Source organism: Furipterus horrens, unplaced genomic scaffold, assembly GCF_987537825.1.
Source record: "Furipterus horrens unplaced genomic scaffold, mFurHor1.1.pri manual_scaffold_5, whole genome shotgun sequence".
Lineage (NCBI taxonomy): Eukaryota > Metazoa > Chordata > Mammalia > Chiroptera > Furipteridae > Furipterus > Furipterus horrens.
In genome coordinates this window covers 93,827,555-93,847,668 of record NW_028327175.1, presented here as the reverse complement: position 1 = coordinate 93,847,668, position 20,114 = coordinate 93,827,555, and the positions used below count along the sequence as shown (strand labels likewise).

The 20,114-nt window shown below is 51.4% G+C and overlaps 3 protein-coding genes across 6 annotated transcripts; all 3 read right to left on the bottom strand.

Moving 5' to 3' along the window:
• Window positions 1-305: 305 nt before the first annotated feature.
• MOSPD3 (motile sperm domain containing 3) lies at window positions 306-2,997 on the bottom strand. Of its 2 annotated transcripts, XM_090276769.1 has the most exons (5): window positions 2,128-2,858; window positions 1,819-1,894; window positions 1,372-1,601; window positions 634-798; window positions 306-511 (listed from the first exon to the last, which is right to left on the bottom strand). In XM_090276769.1, exons 1-5 carry the CDS (start codon window positions 2,330-2,332, stop codon window positions 480-482), a joined length of 708 nt encoding a protein of 235 aa, XP_090132895.1. In that variant the 5' UTR covers window positions 2,333-2,858; the 3' UTR covers window positions 306-479. The 2 variants fall into 2 exon arrangements, with proteins under 2 accessions (XP_090132895.1, XP_090132894.1); XM_090276768.1 differs by lacking the exons at window positions 306-511; window positions 634-798 and having other exon boundaries at window positions 806-1,601; window positions 2,128-2,208; window positions 2,790-2,997.
• A 1,593-nt stretch (window positions 2,998-4,590) lies between these two features.
• On the bottom strand, window positions 4,591-9,671 carry PCOLCE (procollagen C-endopeptidase enhancer). Its single transcript, XM_090279087.1, has 9 exons — window positions 9,469-9,671; window positions 8,486-8,594; window positions 7,816-8,074; window positions 6,829-6,953; window positions 6,197-6,333; window positions 5,615-5,886; window positions 5,284-5,361; window positions 4,977-5,147; window positions 4,591-4,826 (listed from the first exon to the last, which is right to left on the bottom strand). The coding sequence occupies exons 1-9, from the start codon at window positions 9,561-9,563 to the stop codon at window positions 4,660-4,662; spliced, it is 1,413 nt and encodes a 470-aa protein (XP_090135213.1). The 5' UTR covers window positions 9,564-9,671; the 3' UTR covers window positions 4,591-4,659.
• An 829-nt stretch (window positions 9,672-10,500) lies between these two features.
• On the bottom strand, window positions 10,501-19,923 carry FBXO24 (F-box protein 24). Of its 3 annotated transcripts, none has more exons than XM_090276763.1 (10): window positions 19,724-19,921; window positions 17,619-17,717; window positions 17,331-17,514; window positions 16,109-16,347; window positions 15,668-15,902; window positions 14,895-15,053; window positions 14,510-14,631; window positions 14,125-14,256; window positions 11,429-11,599; window positions 10,501-11,117 (listed from the first exon to the last, which is right to left on the bottom strand). In XM_090276763.1, the coding sequence occupies exons 1-10, from the start codon at window positions 19,784-19,786 to the stop codon at window positions 10,737-10,739; spliced, it is 1,785 nt and encodes a 594-aa protein (XP_090132889.1). In that variant the 5' UTR covers window positions 19,787-19,921; the 3' UTR covers window positions 10,501-10,736. The 3 variants fall into 3 exon arrangements, with proteins under 3 accessions (XP_090132889.1, XP_090132890.1, XP_090132891.1); XM_090276764.1 differs by having other exon boundaries at window positions 19,748-19,921; XM_090276765.1 differs by lacking the exon at window positions 11,429-11,599 and having other exon boundaries at window positions 19,724-19,923.
• Window positions 19,924-20,114: the final 191 nt, after the last annotated feature.

Below are 20,114 nucleotides of genomic sequence, written 5' to 3'. Positions count from 1 at the left end.
CCATTAGATATAGAGAACAAGCTGATGTTACCAAAGGGGCAGGGGTAGGGGGTGGTGAGAGGGGAAAGAACCAATTTTTTCAATTCCTTCATTTAGCAGATAGAAACTGAAGCTCAGAAAAATTAAAGGACTTGCTCAAGGTCCTGGGTTTTTTTTGTGTGCAGCCCCAGAAAAAGAACCCAGGTATTTTAAATCCTCATTGGGCTTCTTCACTGGCCCGTGTGCCTGAGTTCCCTGGGAATGGGAGTAGGAGGAACTGGAGGAAAAGAAGTATGAGGAAAGGGCATGTTCCCCTCATTTCTCAGTTTAATTTTGCAAATTTATTTTATTCAACCTGGAAAATGAATACAAATCCCTGGGTATTTTCTGTCGGGGTGGGAGAGTGGCAGAAAGAAGGGAGTAGGAGTTGAAGCAAGGTATGAGCATCACAGTGGCTGTCATCCCTGCCTGAGGAGGAGGGTGCAAATTGAGCAGGGGAATCAGGTCCGAAGGAAAACTATGGTGAGGAGGCCTGAAGGAGGGAGAAAGAAAGAGCAAGGTTGTATGAGCAGCACTGGAGCTCTGAATACCCTCTTCCCAGTCCCTACCCCTCTTCCTCTGGGGCCCAGATCCCCTTGCCGCTACTATGCTTACCCAAGATATAGGCCGCCACCAACTTTTGTCCCAGCGAGACGTGCAGGATTTGGGGCAGCTGGCTGCTGAGTTCATCCTGGAGAGGGAGCAGCAGGAAAGCCACAGAGACTATGCCCGTCAGCAAGAAAAGGAGGAAGGAGCTGGTGGCCAGTTGTGGTTGGGATTCTGGGAAACAAGGCTTGTCAGAAGTTCCAGCCCCAACTCCTCCCAACCCAAGGTCCTCCAGGGAGGAGGCTACAGACAGAAGGTGCAGACACTTTTTATTGCCCTCCAGGAGCACTGCAAGTGTCCTCTCCTCCCCAGAGCCTCTGTCTCCACAGCCATGGAAACCCTCTCTCTGGTTCCTCAGCACTTTTTTTCTCCTTTCACTGCCTGATTACTGGCTTCTGTGTACCCGTCTGTCAGGCAGGAAACTCCATCTTCCAGACCCAGCATACAACTTGGTGCGGCATAATTGCTTAGTACAGGTTTCTTATGGGTGAACTGAGCTCACATATTATAGAAAGTGCTGCAGCTATAGCTAGGGAAGAACTTTTCCATCTAAATAAAGCCAGAAAGCAGGGAAACTGCAAAATCTTCTTATTCCCTAACCTAATATAAAATCTCAACTCCTAGGAATGTTTCCATCAAAAAGCAAAAGACTAAACCAGAAGACCTCTGCAACTCCGAGTTCATCTCTAGGATAATGCTAGGTCCACCCTCCCTAGAGAACTCAAGAATTCCCATCCCCCAACTCACTCTCCGGGAGGTGACTGGCCGTGGGTGGTGCTGTCCAGGAAGGAGGCCCTGGGTGGGGCATTGGGTCAGGCTGTCCCTGAAGTTCAAGGGGGTAGGCTGGGGCCCTCAGAACCGAGGTGATGTCCTTGTGCCCCACCACTCGGCCCTCAGCTCCCTCCTCAGACAGCTCAATGCGGAAGCGGTCCTGGACATCATAGTGGCTGGCAATGGGGGCCACGTGGCGAATCACACTGGTCCCAAGATAGAGGAGAGGCCCATTGAGAGGAAGTGAGAGGCAGTGATCCAAGTGGATTCAGGCCCCACCCTCCCAGGAAACTTTCCCATAGGGTTGCAGATAGAGGGTAGGAGAAAAAGGGTTAAAGAGGACTAGGTCTGAGACCTTGGATCACCATTCAGTTATTCAGAGAAAGATACAGCGGCCTCTGGCTTACCCCCCTCCCAACTCACATGTCAATGCAGGACTGAGGCTTCACGTATCCTTCTGCATCAAACACTGTGTATTTGGCAGGTGCTGTGCACAGGACTGGGGATAAAGGTACAGAGAGACCGACTATTACCTCAGAGACACTACACAAGCCTTTCCTATGAATGGACACTAGAGTCCCCTAGCCTTCTACCCCCAGGGCTGGACATGACTCTCCCAGTTCACTAAGGGTGGACATCTGACCATACTCATCTGACTCCTCCAGCCCACACAGGCCCTCAATATCCTGCCGCCAGCGCCCAGACCCCAATATGAGGTGCCCATCCCTTCACCTCGGAAGCGAAGCGCAGCTCCCGTGGGGTTATAGAGAGTCAGCAGCTGCCTGGGTCCGCTCCGTTGGTCCGCCCTGAATACTAGATCCGGGGGAAAGACGAGGACCGGGACAACAGGTCCCGAGGGAAGGAGAGCGCCCCGGGACCCCCGCCTAGGAGCTCCTGGACCCACCAGCTCCTGGTCCTGCGGCGCCCTGCGGCGCATGCAGGCTCTGGGCGGTGGGACATCTGAGGGCTGAGCTCGGGGGACAGGGCCTAGAGTCTAGAGCTGGGAGGCGGAAGGGGCGAAGAAGAATGAATGAGATCGTGGGGCCATCATGGACTGATGCTGCCGTCGCCACCACCGCCTTGGAACTCTACTAGATGAGGGTCCGGCAGACCAGGCCCAGGCCTCTGAAACCCTCGCCTCTTTCAGCTCCGTCGGTTAGGTTTATGCGGCCAAGGCCCACCTGGATAGTCACGCACACCACGTAAACCCCGCCCCTTGCGGCTCCCAACTCCCGCCTTGTCTCTAGGTTGGGTTCAACATATCCAGAAGCCCTGCTCCATCGGGGCCCGCCCCTTCCGGGAGCCCGGGATTCCTCCCCTTTCTCGAGCGAGACTCCGCCTGCCGCAACGGTCTTCTCAGGAGCTGCCCTTTCCGCCGCCTGCCCTGTAGAGACCTGTATCTGTGCCTCCGAGACCTCCCTGAGCGCGGGCCTGCGCTTTTTTTGGCTTCCGCCTCCGATCCGCCGCTAGTGCTACGATGTTCAATTTCTGGTGACAGCAACTGCCAATCAATTTCTGACCAGACCCAAGCTGCCGTCGGCTCAAGAGACTTTTCCGGCACTTCCGCCATACGGCTTCTGTCATTGGCCAGGGCGGCCTCGTTTCCGCCATAAGTATACGCCGATTGGTACGTGTAAGAGGGGACTGACAGGATCCTAATGACAAAACTTGACGGGTATCTGTATAGAACCCGAGGATGAGTTGGCTTTGTTCCTGTCACCCCGGTCTGAGACCGTCCACATCGCTAGAATCCCATCCCACAAAGAAGCCGTCTTTCTCCATTTCAATCTCAGGCTCTCCTAGAAGCCTCTGCAGCAACCAAAACCGTTTCTTACAGTACTAGTTGGAGGTTGCTGCCAGTTGGATTTGAGTCTCAGTCCTGCGTTCCTCTCCTGATTCTTTCCTTCCTGCACGGGACTCTGGAATCACTCACATTTGCACAGGGAATTAAGATTTACCAACCCTGCCACTTACATAATCACTCCAAATCTTAAACTCTTACAGACAAGAAAACTTCAGCAAGGTGAACAGTCTCCCCCGAGGCCACACAATTGGTTAGCAGTGGAGCAAAAACGAAGTCGATCTTATCCGAAAGCCCTCCCTGAACACCCTATCAAATGTAGACTTCCCCTCTGTCCTCTTAATTGTACTTTTGTTTTCTTCATAGCACTCAGTTACTTGTCCTTACGTTTATTTTACTGTTTATCTCTGCTCCACAAGAACAAGGACTTTATTTTGTTGTACCTTTGGTGCCTAAATCAATGCCTGTCATTTGGAATGAACAAGTGATTCACTAGAATGAACTTTGAGCTGAGATCTGATTGAAGTTAGGAATTGAGCATGAACTATCTATGCAAGAGAATTCCAGATAGAGGGAATAGCACAGGCAAAGCCAGTGTACCATAAATGGTCAAGGAGCCAGTGTGACTGGAACAGTGGTCTTAAGGGAGATGAGAGGAGAGATGAAGGATGCAGATCATCTAAAGCAGTGGTTCTCAATCTTCCTAATGCCGCAACCCTTTAATACAGTTCCTCATGTTGTGGTGACCCCCAGCCATAAAATGATTTTCGTTGCTACTTCATAACTAATTTTGCTACTGTTATGAATCGTAATGTAAATATCTGGTATGCAGGATATACATTGTTTCATTGTTACAGATTGAACATAATTAAAGCTTAGTGATTAATCACAAAAACAATATGTAATTATATATGTGTTTTCCGATGGTCTTAGGCAACCCCTGTGAAAGGGTCGTTCGACCCCCAAAGGGGTCACGACCCACAGGTTGAGAACTGCTGATCTAGACCCTTTGAGCCCACAGTAGGACTTTGGATTTTATTCTGAAACTGATGGAAAACTATAGGAGAGTGTTTAAAATTTCTTTTTAACAGCTTTGAGATATCTTTGACATAAAAATTGTGTATAGTTAAGGTCTACAACTTGATGGCTTGTATAGATTGTGAAAAGATCACCACAATCACCCTCACTAACATATCCATAATCTCTAATTAGTTACCATTGTGTGTATGTTTTCATGTGTGGGAGTTTTGAGCAAAGATGTGACAAGATTCAACTTAGGTTCTTAAAGGATTATTCTGTATAGTAAATGTCTGTTGAGTTTAATGAATGAACGAACACAAAGAAATCCCCAAGATGGACACCAAAACCATAGAAATGGATATGTGACCCCTTCCTCAGTAAAGGAACATTTATTTGGATAAAAAATGAGTCCCTAGAGCCAAGGTCCAAGGCTGGTCTGGGTTTCAGCCCTGGGACCTAGCAGCCCGAACAGGCTTGGAGGGGCACCTCCTCTTGCTGAGGTTGGTGAGGATCTGGTCCTGGTTGGGCCGGTAGAGAACCACAAAGTTATCTGGAGGGAGGATGGGACCTCTGTTCTCTTCCACCTGGCCCATCAGCAGATAACTGGATCCTGGGGGAGGAGGGGAAAGAGGAATTGAGAGTTCATGTTATATACTTTGTAGATGTACCTTCTCATCTGAGCCTCTAAGATTCTACCACCTCTATCATTTCCATGAGGCTAAGTACCGCCCCCCTCCTCTCTACCCCACATCCCTGTTACCTTTCTTCATGGGGGGGCACTGCTTGCAGGGCACATAAAACTTCAAGGAAGTGTCTGTGGGTGCAGAGGGCAGGTCCAGGCCTCCAGTTTTGTAAGCACCAATGAGACTGACAGTGACAGTGAGGCCTTCCCCTGGGCCCCGAACCATGGACTTGACTGTTGCAGTCACCACTGTGGGAGAGTGAGGGTGAGAGGTGAGGAGACAGGAGACAGAGGTAGGGCTGGAACCAGAGGAAGGGGCACTTTGGGGACAGGAGAGGAAGTTAGAGGAGCTAGAAGAGCAGAGCATATGAATGAGGCTTCTTACCCAGGTTGCTGTTACAGAAGTTGCTCTGCAAGGTGCCTGTCCGCCGGCACTGCTTTGGGCAGGTGACACTGGGTATATCTAGGAGTGGGAGGGGGACATTGTGGAGGGTGACCTACCCAGCAGGTAGGAAGGACTACTTTCCCTATAACAGCCTCATTGATTTGAGTTTGTTCAGAGTTCTATCCAGCTTTGGGTCCCAGCACCCAGTACCAGACATTATTAGCACAGGTGGCACCAGTGAGTGTTGTATGAATGAATGAAAGCCCAGGAAGGAACTCTTTGATACACCTCCCTCAGTCTATGTTTCATTCCGCCCCCTTCCCAGACTCACCAGAGCCCACAGGGGTTGCCTTGGCCTCAGGTGAGGCTTTTGGTTTCTCTGCAGGAGGGGGTTCAGGCTTGACTTTGGGCTCAGCTCCTGGCTTAGGGCCTGGGCCAAGGAGCGGGGGACTTGGCTGGGCATCCTCCCCTGGGCTCCGGGCTGGCCCTTCTTTAGTGGTGCCCCGTGGCAAGGTCCTGTAGGAGGCTGAGAAGCCATCAGCTGTGACACTGAGGTCCGAGACGAACTGGACGAGGAGCTCATTCCCTTCGGAGGAGATGGGACTGCAGGCAGTGGTGGGGCATTAGGGGAGGCGTCAAGGGCCTGCACCTTGCTTCTACCTAGGCTGATGGCATTTTAACCTCTCCTCCCTGGTTGACTTCTTGGGCCCCACTGGCCTCTGTACCCAAGGACCACAGTCCTGGTGCGAGCCTGGTACCCTACCTGCTCCACCTACCGGTTTGGGGCTGGTGGGTTCAGATCCCGCCTCTTCAGCTAAGCCCCACCCCTCCCAACAGCAGCAAGGTGGGACTCTGGCACCTGGGAAGGTGGAGACACCAGGACCTACCACCCACCCAGGTCCTGCCCCCTCACCCCGGGGCTGTGTCTCCGCAGAACTTCCCCAGCCTCTTGGCGTCATCGCTCACGGCTCCGTTGAACACGCTGACCGAGTCATAGCGGCAGTAGGTGTCCGGCTCCACATCAAACTTCCCAAAGGTCAGCGAGATCACCTGATGGCAGGGCAGAGGCTACTGGGCACCTCTCGCCTCCTCCACCTATTACCCACTTGGGGATGCTTGCAGCCTCCTCTCACACCCCCTTGCACCCTCCTCTTAATGCATTCACACCGCAGCAGCTTGGAGGATCACATATACCAGAATCCTGCAGGGGTGTCCCCCGCCATAGTGGGCAAAGTCAAGTCCTGCCTCATTCTCAAGGAACAGACCCAGGATCCGCCTTCTCCACGACCTCTTCCTCCTTCACCAACCGCCACCATCACCACCCCCGTCCTCCCGACACACACCATAACAGTTTATCAGCATCAGATACCTCGCTGGTCACAGGTGTAATTTTACATTTTTTGTTTGCGTGCAAGCACGTTGGGCCTGTTTTTGCTCCCCACCAGTGCAAGCTCTGTGCTTAAGACATAGTAGATGTTCTTGCTAGCTGCATGCTGGAGGACGCTGCCGGGGTCCCCGAGAACAGCCCGGGCAGGGAGTCGGTACCTGGTTTGGGGGCGCGATGATGTGCCAGGAACAGCTGATGCCCGGGGGATAATCAGACTCGGGCCAGTTGGGCGTGGTCAAGGTTCCCTGGGCCTTCTCCAGCCGCCCCCCGCAAAATTGGTGCTCTGGGAAGGGGAGAGAGGAGTGGGGGTGGGGAGCAGTGGAGACCCTCGGTCAGCTTGAGTAGAGCTCTAGGCTGGGAGCTCGTGCAGGAAGGTCGGATGTCGGGGTCTCAGGATGAGGGGGCAAGAAGAGGGAAAGGGAGGACATGGGTAGGTTAGCAGAGGAGGAGCGAGACTCAGGAAAGTCTAGGACCTCCTGGCGCCCAGGCTGGCGGTGGAAGGGGGAGGAGGAATTGGCTAGACACGCTCCTTCTTGCCCCTCCCCCTGACCCGCTGCCACACCGTTCCTCTTCCCCTGGTAGATCCCATCTCCCCTGCCCGGCAGAGAAGTCCCTTTTGCAGGCTGGAGAGTCCCCACGTTGCGAGGGTTCCCTCAAATTGGGGCATAGCCTCCTAGGCCCCTTTGGGAGGTCCGTGCCTTAAACATTTTAGGGGAGACTTCTGCCGCCAGGAGGGGGTAATGGGACCGCAATCGGGAGCCCCGGGCTGGGTAGGGGGCTCCGGGTCAGGGGAACCTGGTCCCCCTTCCTGGGGGGACTCCTCACACAGTCAGAGGGAGCCCGATTGCGGACGGGGGCAGGCAGTTACTCACCGTCCCAGTAACCCCAGGCCGCCCATTCCACCCGCGGGTCGGTGACCCATTTCCGCCTTGCGCCTGGGGTGGGGCCTGGAAGAGGGGGTGGGTGGGAGCAAGGAGAGGGGGAGAGAAGACGAGGAGAAGGGACTGGAGGGGCAGTTAGTGAGGAAAAAGGAAAAGGGAGGCAATGGGGACCTAGGCTCATGGGGTGGAGGTTAAGGCTGGGGGCAGGACTTGTGCCAGGGTGGGGCCAGGAGAGGGGGAAGGCGAAGGTGAGGGAGGTCTCACCAGTGCCTGAGGTGGCCCGCCCGCTGTACCAGAGCAGGAAGCCTCGTCCTCCTGTGCCCTCATCTGCTGTCATCTTCAGGGTCACCTGGTTGCCTGGGACAACTATGGGCGCTGGCCGGAATGTCCCGCAGAAGCGTCCAAGCCGCTGGCCTGAGGTTCCAGACCCAGCAAAGACCTCCAGAGCATCATAACGGCAGGCGGGATGTAGCTCCAGGTCAAAAACTCGAAAAGAGAGGGACACACTCTGGCCTTCAGGGACCTGATTACAGAGACAAGGGCGGGGACCCACAAAGTCAAGTCATTCACAACCCAGGCAGAGGGCACTTCCCTTTCCCCAAGGATTTCCTAGATAAACTTGGGTCTGAACATAAAGGGACCCTATCAGGGTGCAGAGCAGGCTTGTGCAGAAAACTGAGACCTGATGTCTATGGAGAGATTAGATTGCAGGGGGTTAGGAATGAAGTTGGGAATGGAATAACAGGCTTTGAATTAAGGGTTAAGAGTGAGGACATTTGCCACCTATTAATGTGGACACTGATGTTATCAGTGACAGAGGGGAGGGGGCTTGGATTTCCCCAGGGAGAAGTGGTGCTGGGAGAGGGACTTTGGTTTCCTGAATTCAGGCCTTGGAGACTTTGACAAGGGGTAGTGATCAGAGGCGCCTTCTCACCGTTATTGTCCAGATGCACTCCTTATTGGGGGGGTAGTGGTTGGGAAAACTCTCACTTGCCACGTAACCTGACTCCCCAGTCACATCCCCTCCACACAGGAACACAGGTCTGGAGGACAGAAGAGGGGTCAGTCATGGGTGAGGGAGTAGTGAACAGGCTGGGATAAGGTAATGAGGATGGGGGAGGCCAAGGAAGGAAGCCTGGAGGATGGGATAAAAAGGCCTAAGGGATCTGGGACGGCCTCAGCCAGCCAAGATGGAATTGGGGTGGGAAACACTATAGTAGAAGATCAGGAAAAAGTGGGACCAGAAACTTGGCCATACCTCCAACACCCCCGTCCCCACCCGCAACCCAGCAGGAATTTCCGGAATCCTCCTCAGCCTCCGTTCCTCATTCTCCCCCCTCCATTGCCAGGCAGTCCACAGCAGCTGCCTAACTAATTCCAGATGTAGACACAGCCACGAGGCTGTGCGGGGGGAGGGGTTGGAGAGTTGAAAAGCAGCAGCGATGGCCCTGAAATTGAACCTGGCTATCAGGCTCCCTGAGCAACCAACCTTTGCTCTGCTTCTGTTCCAGCTAACTACTTGAGTATCTGACTCCCAAGTCTCTCACTAGCTGCCCCCACTTTCTCCCGTAATCTTTCATTCTTTTGTGGAATCCAATGTCCAGCTACTAGGCAAGTTCAGGTCCTGGCTCTCTCAGGTTCCATGGAGATGGTGTCGGCTGTGGGAGGGTCTGGATGAATGGGGAGATTTAGAGAGCAGAGAACAGAGGTTGAAGAAATGGGGAGCAGTGGTGTCCTGCAAGAGACAGTGGTCTTGCAGCAGGGAGGATGGACTTGGGGCCAGAGATGGGTAGGTGCTGTGGGAGATCTCAGGGGTGATGTGTTAGCAAAAGGATCCACAAGATCCACAGGGATAATCTCTCAGGAAATGGCTTTTGAAACTCACTGAGGCTAACTGGAAGGTGCGGAGAGACCTACCTGGTGTAGTTGGGGGTCTGGCCCTGGGCGAAAGGCAGCAGAGCCCAGGCAGTGAGGAGGAGCCCCAAGAGGGAGACTGTGGCAGCAGGCAGCATGGCTCTGGGGGGAGGCGCTGGGGTCCTCAAGATAGAGGCAGCAGCTGAGTTTAGCAGCGGCAGCGGCAGGCAGCAGCAGCGGCAGCAGCAGGGATAATCAGTGCCAGATGAGGCAGCCTCGGGAGTGTGGGCGTGGGGACTGGCCAGCGGGGAGGGCGGTGGGGAAGGCGGGACAGGGAGTGTAGAGCTGGGACAGTGGTGAGTCCAGGGGCCTCTCTAGGTACTGGACACATAAATACTGACCTAAGTAGTGGGTGGAGCAATGAACAGCCGAGGGAGCATCAGGCCCTCAGCCATAATACAGGCATCAAGTAATGCCATCTGGAAGCCCTCTGTCCAGGGCCCAAGCATCCTGTGAACACAGAGTCTAGTCCTTCCCAAGGACTCTCCAGTCCACTCATGATCCTCTCCTGCTCACCCATTTTCTCCCAAATTATCTGGAGGTACAGGAGCGGGGCAGGGAGGCATGGCATGTAGATAAAGGGAGTGTCTCCCTTCTGGAGGAAGGGGATGGAGTAGAAAGTAGGGGAAAAGGACATGTGAGACCAGACCTGGATGATAAACAGAAGGCAGAGAGGAGGGAAATTGGGATGAAGGAAAATGGAGAGAAAACTTTCTGAAGTCAGAACTGGCTTCCTCTGGGTGAGAATAAGAGGATCCAAGTGGGGGCACCAAGTAGTATACAGTATATTGACTGAGTTGTTCCAGAAGCTGGGGCTAGATTTCCAGTCAAGAAGACTTGGTCAAGTCTTGGGAGTAGAAGGGGAAAGCAAGTTGAAGGATGCAGGTGCTGTCAGCTCTGCAAAGCCTGAAAACGAGCAGCTTCTGCTCTGCCTGCCCCATCCATGCTCCTGCCCTCCCTTACCCACTTAGCTAGGCATTGAGTACCCCATCCCCTGCCCCATTGTCCTCCCAGGTCCCAGGGTTCAAAACAGGGTCTTAATTCAGGCTTTTATTCTATTTGTCCATCAAATCTCTTGTCCATGATAGTAAGGTTGGGGGCCCCTTCCTGGGCAGCCCCCTGAACATATTACAAGAGTCCCCTCCCCACCCTGGCATGCCTAGCAGTCCCCACCCCACAGTGAGCCATTCCCCACGCACAGTATTCATTGCTACCACTCCACCTCTCCTTAGCTTTTGGCCCAGAGCCAGACTCTCCCTCCAGAGGTGAGACTAGGAGTGGGGGACATCTGCTCTCAGGGGTTGGGGGGGGCCTTGGCCAACCCCTCCAGCAGCCTTCTGTAGCAAGTCCAGGGCCTTGCAAAAGAAATCCTTCTGTGCAGCCAACAAGGGCATCCAGCCCACGATCTGCTTCATCTTTGCCAGGCAGTCCTGCAATGTGGAGCAACTGTGGATATAGTGGAGGTACTCCCTACAGGTCCAAGCTGTCTCCCCAAGGTCCTGGAGTACTCCGGATCCTGGGTTGGGCTCAGGGGACCCCAACACTTTGCTGGATGGTAGGTCTCGATAGGCAGGATGGTCATCGATGTCATGGCTGGACAGCATGTAGAGACACTCTCTGGTAGAGCAGAGGGAGCAGGCACACAAAGGGACCTTGGAGGAAAGAAGGGGTGTGGCTGAGTGGGGCCTTTACTGAGGGGTTCCCATCAAGCTCTGGCTGTTGCATTCCTTCCTGAGACCAGCCCTGAGCCAGCCCTGAGCTGGCCGGCTGAGCCTGAAGGTTATATGAAGCCAGAGAGGGCCAGCAGGATCTGCTAAGAGAGCCAGAACCCGTGGTGCATGGCAGGAAAGGGAGATCAGTGGTGCTGGGAAATAGGGCCTCTGGGTCCCTGCAGGAGCCCCAGCTACAATCCTGTGTGCCACCTGCCCTCCCTGGTTGCCCACTCGCCTAATCCTGCTCTGACCTTCACATGGAGTTTGACGAAGGAGGCACTCCCCTTAGGCCATCCGGGGAGGCGGCCTCCAGCCCCACAGCCACAGCCCAGCAGCTCCTTGCTGAAGTCTGAGCCCTGGTTCAGCAGCAGGGAGTGGTTGAGGCCACACCACATGGCAATGGGGTATTGCAGATAAAGCACCTGAGGACACAGAGCCAGGGTCCCTAAGTGGGGAACATCAAAGGACTGGGGGCCCAGGTCAGAGAAGGGTGACAGAAAGGCTCAGGGCAGAATCTAGGGAAACTATGAGAGAGAAGAAATAGGACCCAGCTCACCTTCCCCAAGTGGTCTGCCCTGCTGAATGAAGACCAGCAGCAATCTCTCCCTCACTGGTTCTCTTGCAGCCCCAGTCTGACCACATGGAGTCTAGCACTTTTGTTGGTCCCTCTTCTTTGCTTCCCATAAAATAGGTTATTTACCTGAGGCCAGGGCCAGCTGTCTGTTCTTTCCCACACCACAGGCCTCAGCTAGTCCAGCCTCTCATTCTGCCTTCCAGTCTCAGGGTAAGGAATACCCTTCCTCTTCCCAAGGCTTAAAGACCCAATCTCTCCTTTGTAATTCCAGGTTATCCCCCAGGAAGAACTTCACTCTATCATTTTCAGTTTTTCACATTATCTTTCCAAATGGCCACCCTATTTTGAAAAAACATTTTCTCTTGATTTCTGTGGCTTCCTCCCTCTGTTTTTTAGGCAGAACTAGTTACATCACTAGTCTGAGATGAACTACATTCTTGTTCTCACCACAGCCAGTCTTTCCTGAACATTTCTGTGATCTGGCTTTTCTTCCTACTATGCTACTGACATGTTCTCCAAATGCACTTGACCTCCCAGCTGCCAAATCCCAGGGCCTCTCCTGCAGGTTTTCTCCTGACACTGTGAGCACTTTAATTCTGAAGATACAGATAAATAATTTATGGTCATTATAGACACATATTGGCAAGCAAAAATTAATTTAAAAATCACTGGAGCCCTGGCTGGTGTGGCTCAGTGGACTGAGTGCCCGCCTGTGAACCAAAAGATCACCAGTTCGATTCCCAGTCAGGAAACAAGTCTGGATTGTGGGCAAGGCCCCCAGCTGGGTGTGTGCAAGAGGCAACCAATCAATGTGTCTCTCACACATTGATGTTTCTCTCCCTCTCTTGCTCCCTCCTTTCCCCACCTCTCTAAAAATAAATAAAGAAAATCTTTTTTAAAAAATCACTGGAAATCCCACCACACACTTATTAGCATCTTGCTAGATATTCTTTTTCGCTCTGTCTATACAAATGTTTATAGGTGGCCATTGAACACAGGTTTGAACTGCATAGGTCCACTTATGCCTAGATTTAAAGCACAGGTCCACTTATACTTGGTTAAAAATCTTTGTATAAGTGGACCTGTGCAAGTCAAAATTGTGTTTTTTGTGGGTCTACTGTATTTCTAATCCATGGTTGGGACTCCAAATATGCGGAGGGCCAACTTAAGTCATATGCGAATTTTTGACTATGGGGTGGATTGGTGTCTCTAATCCCTGTATTATTCAAAGGTCTACTATAGGTTGTCTTTTAAAACAAAAATGGGATGATATTATATAAACCATTTCACATTTTTTTTACCTAAAAATATAGCATGATCATCTTTCCATGTCAGTAAAGTATATTCTTACATTATCCTGTTTGAAACTTCCTGTGCACATGGCTTCTGGGATATGGCATTTGAGGGCGTGCCTCCTGTGTCGGTGACAACTTTTCCATTTATTCTGCCTATAATGGCGGTTCCTACCCAGGTTTGTTCCTCTATTTCTACTTTTGTTGTTTCCACCTTGTGCCAACTTGGAACAAAAAATTGCCAGTGAGATATTTCCACTTTATTGTTCTAGTCTCTCTGTTAAAAAGTCCAAATTCATGCTCTTTCCTCAAAGCAACAACACCCATCTCTCTTCAAGGGAACTATTATCAGAGCCACCTTTGTCCTATAACCCTCTGTGCACATCTAATTCATTTCCAGGGTCTGTTCATTTTCTTTTAAAACATCTCATATATCCATTTCTTTCCATTCTCCCTGCCACTGTACCAGCCCCAGGCCCTTGTCTCAAGTGCTGCTGTTACTCAACAGCCTCCCAGAGGCCTTCTCACTCGCAGCCTCCTGTGCACTCCAGCCAGTTAACCTGTTCTCAATCCTCTTTGTGGATTGCTTGCTCCTGCTCCAGAACCTGAATGACTCTGTCCCATATCTATACTTCTCCAAGCTCATGCCCACCTATACCACATCATATCTACCTATTTATAAAATACCCTCTTTTCTTTAGTCACTGTTCCAGTTATGTGCAAGCTTTGTCCTTGTCCCTGCTTTGTCTTTGTCTCCATGCCTTTCCGTATCCCCACCTGAATCCTATCTAACCCATTAGTCCCTGCTCACATCTCACCTATTCTTGTTACTCCAGCCCACCCGCGTCTTCCTGCTTCACTAAATTCCTATTGCACTTATAGCATGCACTACACAGAACGAACCTCATAGTGTCAAACCTGGGTAAGACACACAAAATATGACAGGCATTACATACTGGTTGGTTTAACCTCCTAGGGAAAAGAAAGTGGATTCTTTGGAAATTGGAGAAGTGGAGAGATCCAGGGATCAGGAAATTGGAGGAAGGGGGTTAGGACAAAAATTGCTGGGAAACAGGCTCACCTGTGTGGGTCCCCCTCGGTCTATTTTGTCCCCTGTTCCCAGCTGCCCATATCTGTTATTTCCCTGCATAAAGACTCGGCCAAATTCATCCACCAAGCCAAGGTGATTGTAGCCAAGAGCACAGAATAGGATCTAATGGGCAAGAGAAAAAGAAGGTGAGCATTCAGTGCCCTCCAGAGGAACTCTGAACTCCAAAACCTCCCAACCACTATTCTGCTATCCCTTGATGATCTTTTGGCCTTGCTCTATATGTCAACCCTCTCTCTGGATTCTCTGTCACTCCCTGATCAATCATTTGATTCCTGCTCATATTTCAGACCTTCAGAATCTTTCATCCCCTAACGTCCCTCCCATTTTGATCTGCTCCATCCCTCCAGGATCCTACCTTTGCAGGCAGTGAGAGAGCAAGTGGCATCTGCTGGTCCAGGGGGTCAAAGGCTTGAAGAGTCCCAAAGAGATCACGATACACACCTCGGGTATGCACCTCAAAATACACTCCCCCTTGGTCTGGGGGGTTGGGTGCCCTCAGCTCAGGAGCTTTGGGCACCCATTTCTTAGGGATAAGCCCCTATGTTGGATGAAAACTACAAGATCCAGGGAGTCTCACACCTATTGAAAACATACCAGCTATGATGTCTGGGAATCTAAACAACATTTTTTACTAGGATGCCCTAGGGGTCTATCACAGAGCTGCAATGAGAGTGGTAGTGTCTGTATCTGGAAGATCTGTCCAAGGCTGGGGTCTGGAGAAGAAGGGAGCTGGTTCTTACCAGTAATGTAGAGAGTACTGCTCTGGTTGGAAGCCATGCTGGTCACACGCAGGTGAGGCAGACAATGGGACACCTTCCTCAGGGCCAGCTGAACTGTGTAGGAGCATGGTTGGTCCAGCTGGGTTTCATTCACTACCAAAGAGTAGATCTTTCCTTCCTCTGGGGGGTGGCGGTGGGGGGGACGACACAAATGATCATGTGGAGGAAGGGACTCTCCAAGATCTACATTAACTTCCCAAGAGACCCCCTAAAAGCCACAAAGGATGAAATGTTTACTGCCCTAGAGTGGGGCTGGCAGAAAAAGGATAGAGATGAAATAAGAACAGAGTGACCTCAAGTTTCCCAGATTTCAGCCCCTTACCACCAAAAATAAATCAGGGACCTCTTTCAGCGGAGAGAAAACCTAGATGTGGCAGAATACAGTCTGAATGTTGGAAATGATGTCTGGGGATTCAAGGCCCTGCATAGCATTAAGAAGTCCAGAAGGTCTCAGGCTTGGGAATGTGGTCAAGTACAAGAAACACTGAGAAAATAGGGGGGCAGTTTGGGGTATGAGATGCCTAGAATGGAGGTCTGGGAGATTAGAATTTAAAGCAGGGCCCTTTACTCATATGAAATATGCAGCATCTTAGACTAGGAACAGACAAAAGCAGAGCTATCTGGTTTGAGATGGCCTACAGAACCCTGTATGAGAGGTCTCCCTCCTCATCCCATGTAGTAGGTCCTGAAGAATCTGCAGAAAACAATTTGCAAACCACTGCTTGAAGCCACACCTGTGAGGAGCAGGAGAGCTCGCTGAGTCTCCTGACCAACCAGCACAATCTGTTTAAAGCTCATGGAGTGGTGGAAGGTCATCTTGAAGACCCGCTGCCCACTGGACTGCAGGTAGACCTCGACACAGTCACAGGCCCCACTTCCAGTTGTGCCTACCACTTCCAGCTGCTCCCGAGTGGTCAATACATAGAGGTATTTACGGTAAACTGTGTCACATCTTGGGTCTGAGGCAAACTGTAGGAAAAGACAAAGGTATCTAGGATCTAGGGCTTGGAGGGGGATGAGGCTGGGGTGGGAGATGAGACACTTGGGTACAGAGCTGGCAGAGCTGGGCAGTGGGGACTTGTTTTCCAGTTCCTGTTATAGGGAAGGCAGTTTGGTGTGAGCCCTGAGTTCCCGGAAGTTGGGTGGGTTCTAAGCTTCAGGGTTCTGGTACTCACATCCTTGGCTCCTCGACACAACACAGCATAGCGGCAGGCTCGCTTCCACTGGATCTGGCCAAGGGTGGAGGAGACCAGGGCATTTTTGAGGAAGAAGAGAGTCCCCGTATAGTCAAGAATGAAGATATGGTCCTTGGTGGGCAAGAAGCGGCGGTAGCCATGGGCTAGCAGAGGGGCTACACTCTTGTTGAGACAGTGGCGTCGGCCCCCAAATGCCTGGAAATACAGGCCTTTCGTGTCTGGAGAAGGAAAGGATATGAAATGTTCAAGGGGTTGGGATGACACAAGGGAGATAATCAGAGCTTGAGCAAACAAGATTTTTCAGACACCTTGGTATTTAGCTCCTCTCCATCCCCAGAACTGGGAAACAGACCTCTTTCAAAGGACATATAGAAAACTTAAGAGGATATCCTCAATTACGCCCAACGTCTGAATGTTAGTTTTCTGGCCCACCTCATCCCAGGGCCATAAATGTGCTTCTAAATGAGCACTTCTTTGTCCAAACTTGCATCAGAGACATCAAGGGAAATATAATAATATATAGAAAAGAGCAGAGGAGTGAAGGAGTGAAAAGGAATGGCTCAGAAAGACAAGTAACCCTCCTTTACCCCTAATTCTGGATATGCTATCTGGATCTCCCTTAGTCTGTAGTATGTGAGATGAAGTAAGTGGATAGGGGCTCCCTAGGAAGGGAGGGGGACTTTAAAGCATGTTTCTCAATCTGGGGGAGATTTTATTCCTTGAGAGACATTGGTTGTCACAACTGAGAGAGCTGCTACTGGTTATCTAGTGGGTAGGGCCCAGGAATGTTGCTAAACGTCCTATAATGCAAAGGACAGTCCCCCACTTCAAAGAATTATTTGGTCCAAAATTTCAGTAGTGACAATGTTGAGAAACCCCTGTTTACAGGAGGGAAAATTCGAGGTTTGGGGAGTGGAAGATGTCCCTAAGATAAGGTTTGGAAGAGGGTTTGAATACGAAAGGAGACATGGCAGGGATGATAGTAATGGGGGCTCTGGGTGGCACATCTGTCAGAAGGTGGCTCTAGAGATTTGAATTACTTGATGACATGTTTGAATCTACTAAGTTTCTTCCAGAGAAACGGGCCCTGGAAGGTTGGCTGGGAATGCTGAAGTCACCAGGCAATTCTATGGAACAGGAGGGCTCCCAGAATAAGGTAGGACAGAGGCAAAGAGAATTGGAGGTTCTGGGGAAGGTGTACAGTTAAGAATGGCAGCTCTCTTCCAGGGCCGGACCCCGGAACTCTGCTGTTGCAGGCGAGGACTGAGCCTGCGACCGATGCGTCTCCATATGCCCTCAGCATCGCACACTTCATGGAAGTAGTGGCAGGTCTGGCCTAGGGCGACTACATCTCTTACTGGAAGAAATGAGATGATGTGTTCCACCTGGAGGGGGGGGGGCAGGAGGGAGGAAGCAGGGTCATTGGGAGCCCCTCAGTGGTCTGGCCCCATCCTTTATTCTTAATACTTCCCCCACCCCAAGGACTCACCAGCTCTTGGGGGAACAAATGAACAGAAATAGGGTTCCCTCTCCCCTTCTTTTCTTCACCCTCAGGCTCTGGGCCGCATGAAAGGCAGCTCCACTTCACCTACCCAAGAAGAAAGGGGAGCACAAGGGTTCCATAAGGATGACCTCTCTTTTTCTTCCTTCTCTAAGTCTGTCTTTCATAAATTATTATCTTGGACTCTCATAGCTCTGTCTTCCAGCTCATCCCTGTCAAATCCTCACATCTTTTTCCTAGGTCCACGGTCACTACCTTTTTCCTTGGTCCAGCTTCTCCAAGTAATCCCTCCCCAGTTATCTTGCTGTTCTCTTGCCCTTCCCTTGCCTTGCCTCCTCCCATTTGCATGGTCCTTTGAATTTTTGCAGCTTCCGTCTCAGGCTTCTCCTCACCATCCTGACTGCCCCCTCCCTGCTCCTGTCCTCATCTCTCTAGGTCCCTTGGCACCCATCTTGGGCCCAGTCCCTGCTGCCTTTGCCACACTGTCCCCTGCCTGGGCGTGGGGGACCTCTGGGGCCCCTCTGGGTCCTAGGCCCTCCCCCATGGAGTCTGGGGCAGACAAACCTCTCTGTGACCTCACTGCCTATCCACTGTGACCTATTTTCCCCAACCTTGCTGGGGATTTTCTCTTAGACAGCTCCTCAGTTCTGACTAAGCTCTAGCATCCCAATGGCTTGGCCTATGCATTTTACAGGAGAAATACTTGTAAACTCTTGGTTCATGAGGCCTTTACTTTCAGGGAATAGTAGGAGGTTTTCCCACTTGTGGCCCTTTTAGCACTAACTCTGTAGAGAAACACTGGTAAATTCTTCATATCTCAGTAGGCCAGAGCTTCCAGAAGATTTGTAGCTCGGAAGTATAAACTCAAAAAAAAAAGTAGTATCAGCTCAGTTTGACAAGTGAGGGGGATGGTGACCCTGCTGATGACCATCTATCTCACAAAAGCATGCACCAAATTAAAGTAGGAACAATTCAGCACAAATTATTTACAGTCTCATGAAAAATACACTCCAAAGAAGACTGCTTTCCTGTGTCAATAACATCACTGCATATACGAAGGGCAACCTATTATGGTGGAAAAAAGGGCTAGATTTACTCTGAAAGCTTAGTATACTTCGCAGAATGCTATTTACAAGGAGAAAAAGGATTTGGGGGTGTGTCCACCCAGGTAAGGGGCAGATTTGCACCAAAAAATCCAAGGAGTAGCTGGTTCTTCCAGGGGCTCAGAAGAACCCAGTACAGGTCAACCAGCCCTGAGCTGCACAGTATTACAGACTTGGTATACTGGACTAACAGATTGTCACCCATCCCATCAAACCTCCTTACTCACAGTGACTAGTAAACAGCTGGTTTGGGTTACCTAGGATGAAATTTTAATAAATCTTTAGGAATGTCAAGATCTGAGATGTGACTCATGAGTGGTTAGGCAATTACTAACGTACCAACGTGGACTACTTAGGTCTTCAAGTCATCTAAAAGGATGGTAGATCTCAGCAAACAGAAAAAGCAGTCAGCTTCCTCTCATTTCTGGGTTCCCTTTATTCACTCCATTTCATCCCAGAAGGCAGATGGTGAGAACATAAAAAGCCCACCGTAAAAACTGATGCAGTGGGAAGCCTGGGCTCTAGTGCAAGCTGTCAGCACCTTGTTGTTTGCTCCTGACAACTCATTCACTTCCCTCCGCCTCAGTCCCCATGTTTGTAAAATAGATGACTTCTAGATGAGAGACTATCCCTCCCACACTAATCCCCCAGTTTTGTCATCACAATTCCTGCCCCGGAGCGCTCTCTGCCTGGGCTGGTAGGCTGGGCGGCAGCTACTGAGGCTTTCCCGGGCTTCCGGGACCCTCCCTCCAGAAATTGAGCTGGGCATCTTCAGGCTCTGGGGAGCCGTCCGCAGGGTCTCCAGACCATCGCAGAGCCTCAGCCTCAGCCTCCTCGGTCGGAATGGCCTCCACTGGACGACCCCCTGTGCACTGTGCCTAGCACTCCCCGGTCTCCCTCACGCCTTCAAAGCTGGCTCGCTCCTTAAAACATGCTACTGCCCCTGTAATGCTCCCAGCCCAAACAGTGCACAGCACTCACGTTCTTTACTCGAGTCTCAAAGTTGTAGCTCACCCGTCTCTTCCTTAGCGAAGGGACCGCCTTCTCGCCCATGCTATTGGTATGCAGATCCGTCCCTCAGAGAAGAGGCCGGTCCAGGTTTCATCCAGAGAATCTAATTGGTTTTCTTGACAGTCACTCGCCTGTATCTGGCTTGCGATTGGTCTTCATCAGAAGAGGACCAGGAGCTCCGTCCTTGCGGTCTCTCTGCCCCTATCCCTTCTAGTTAAGCCTCTCGTCCCCGCCTCCTACTTAGACATGATTGGCTCTATCTCCAGCTCTGAGTAGTGTGATTGGATGCGGCTGCACCAGGCGAGCCAGGCTGAAGCGTCGGCCGTTGGCGAGAGCTCCGTTCTAGTCCTCCTCCCTTCTCTCGCCTCAC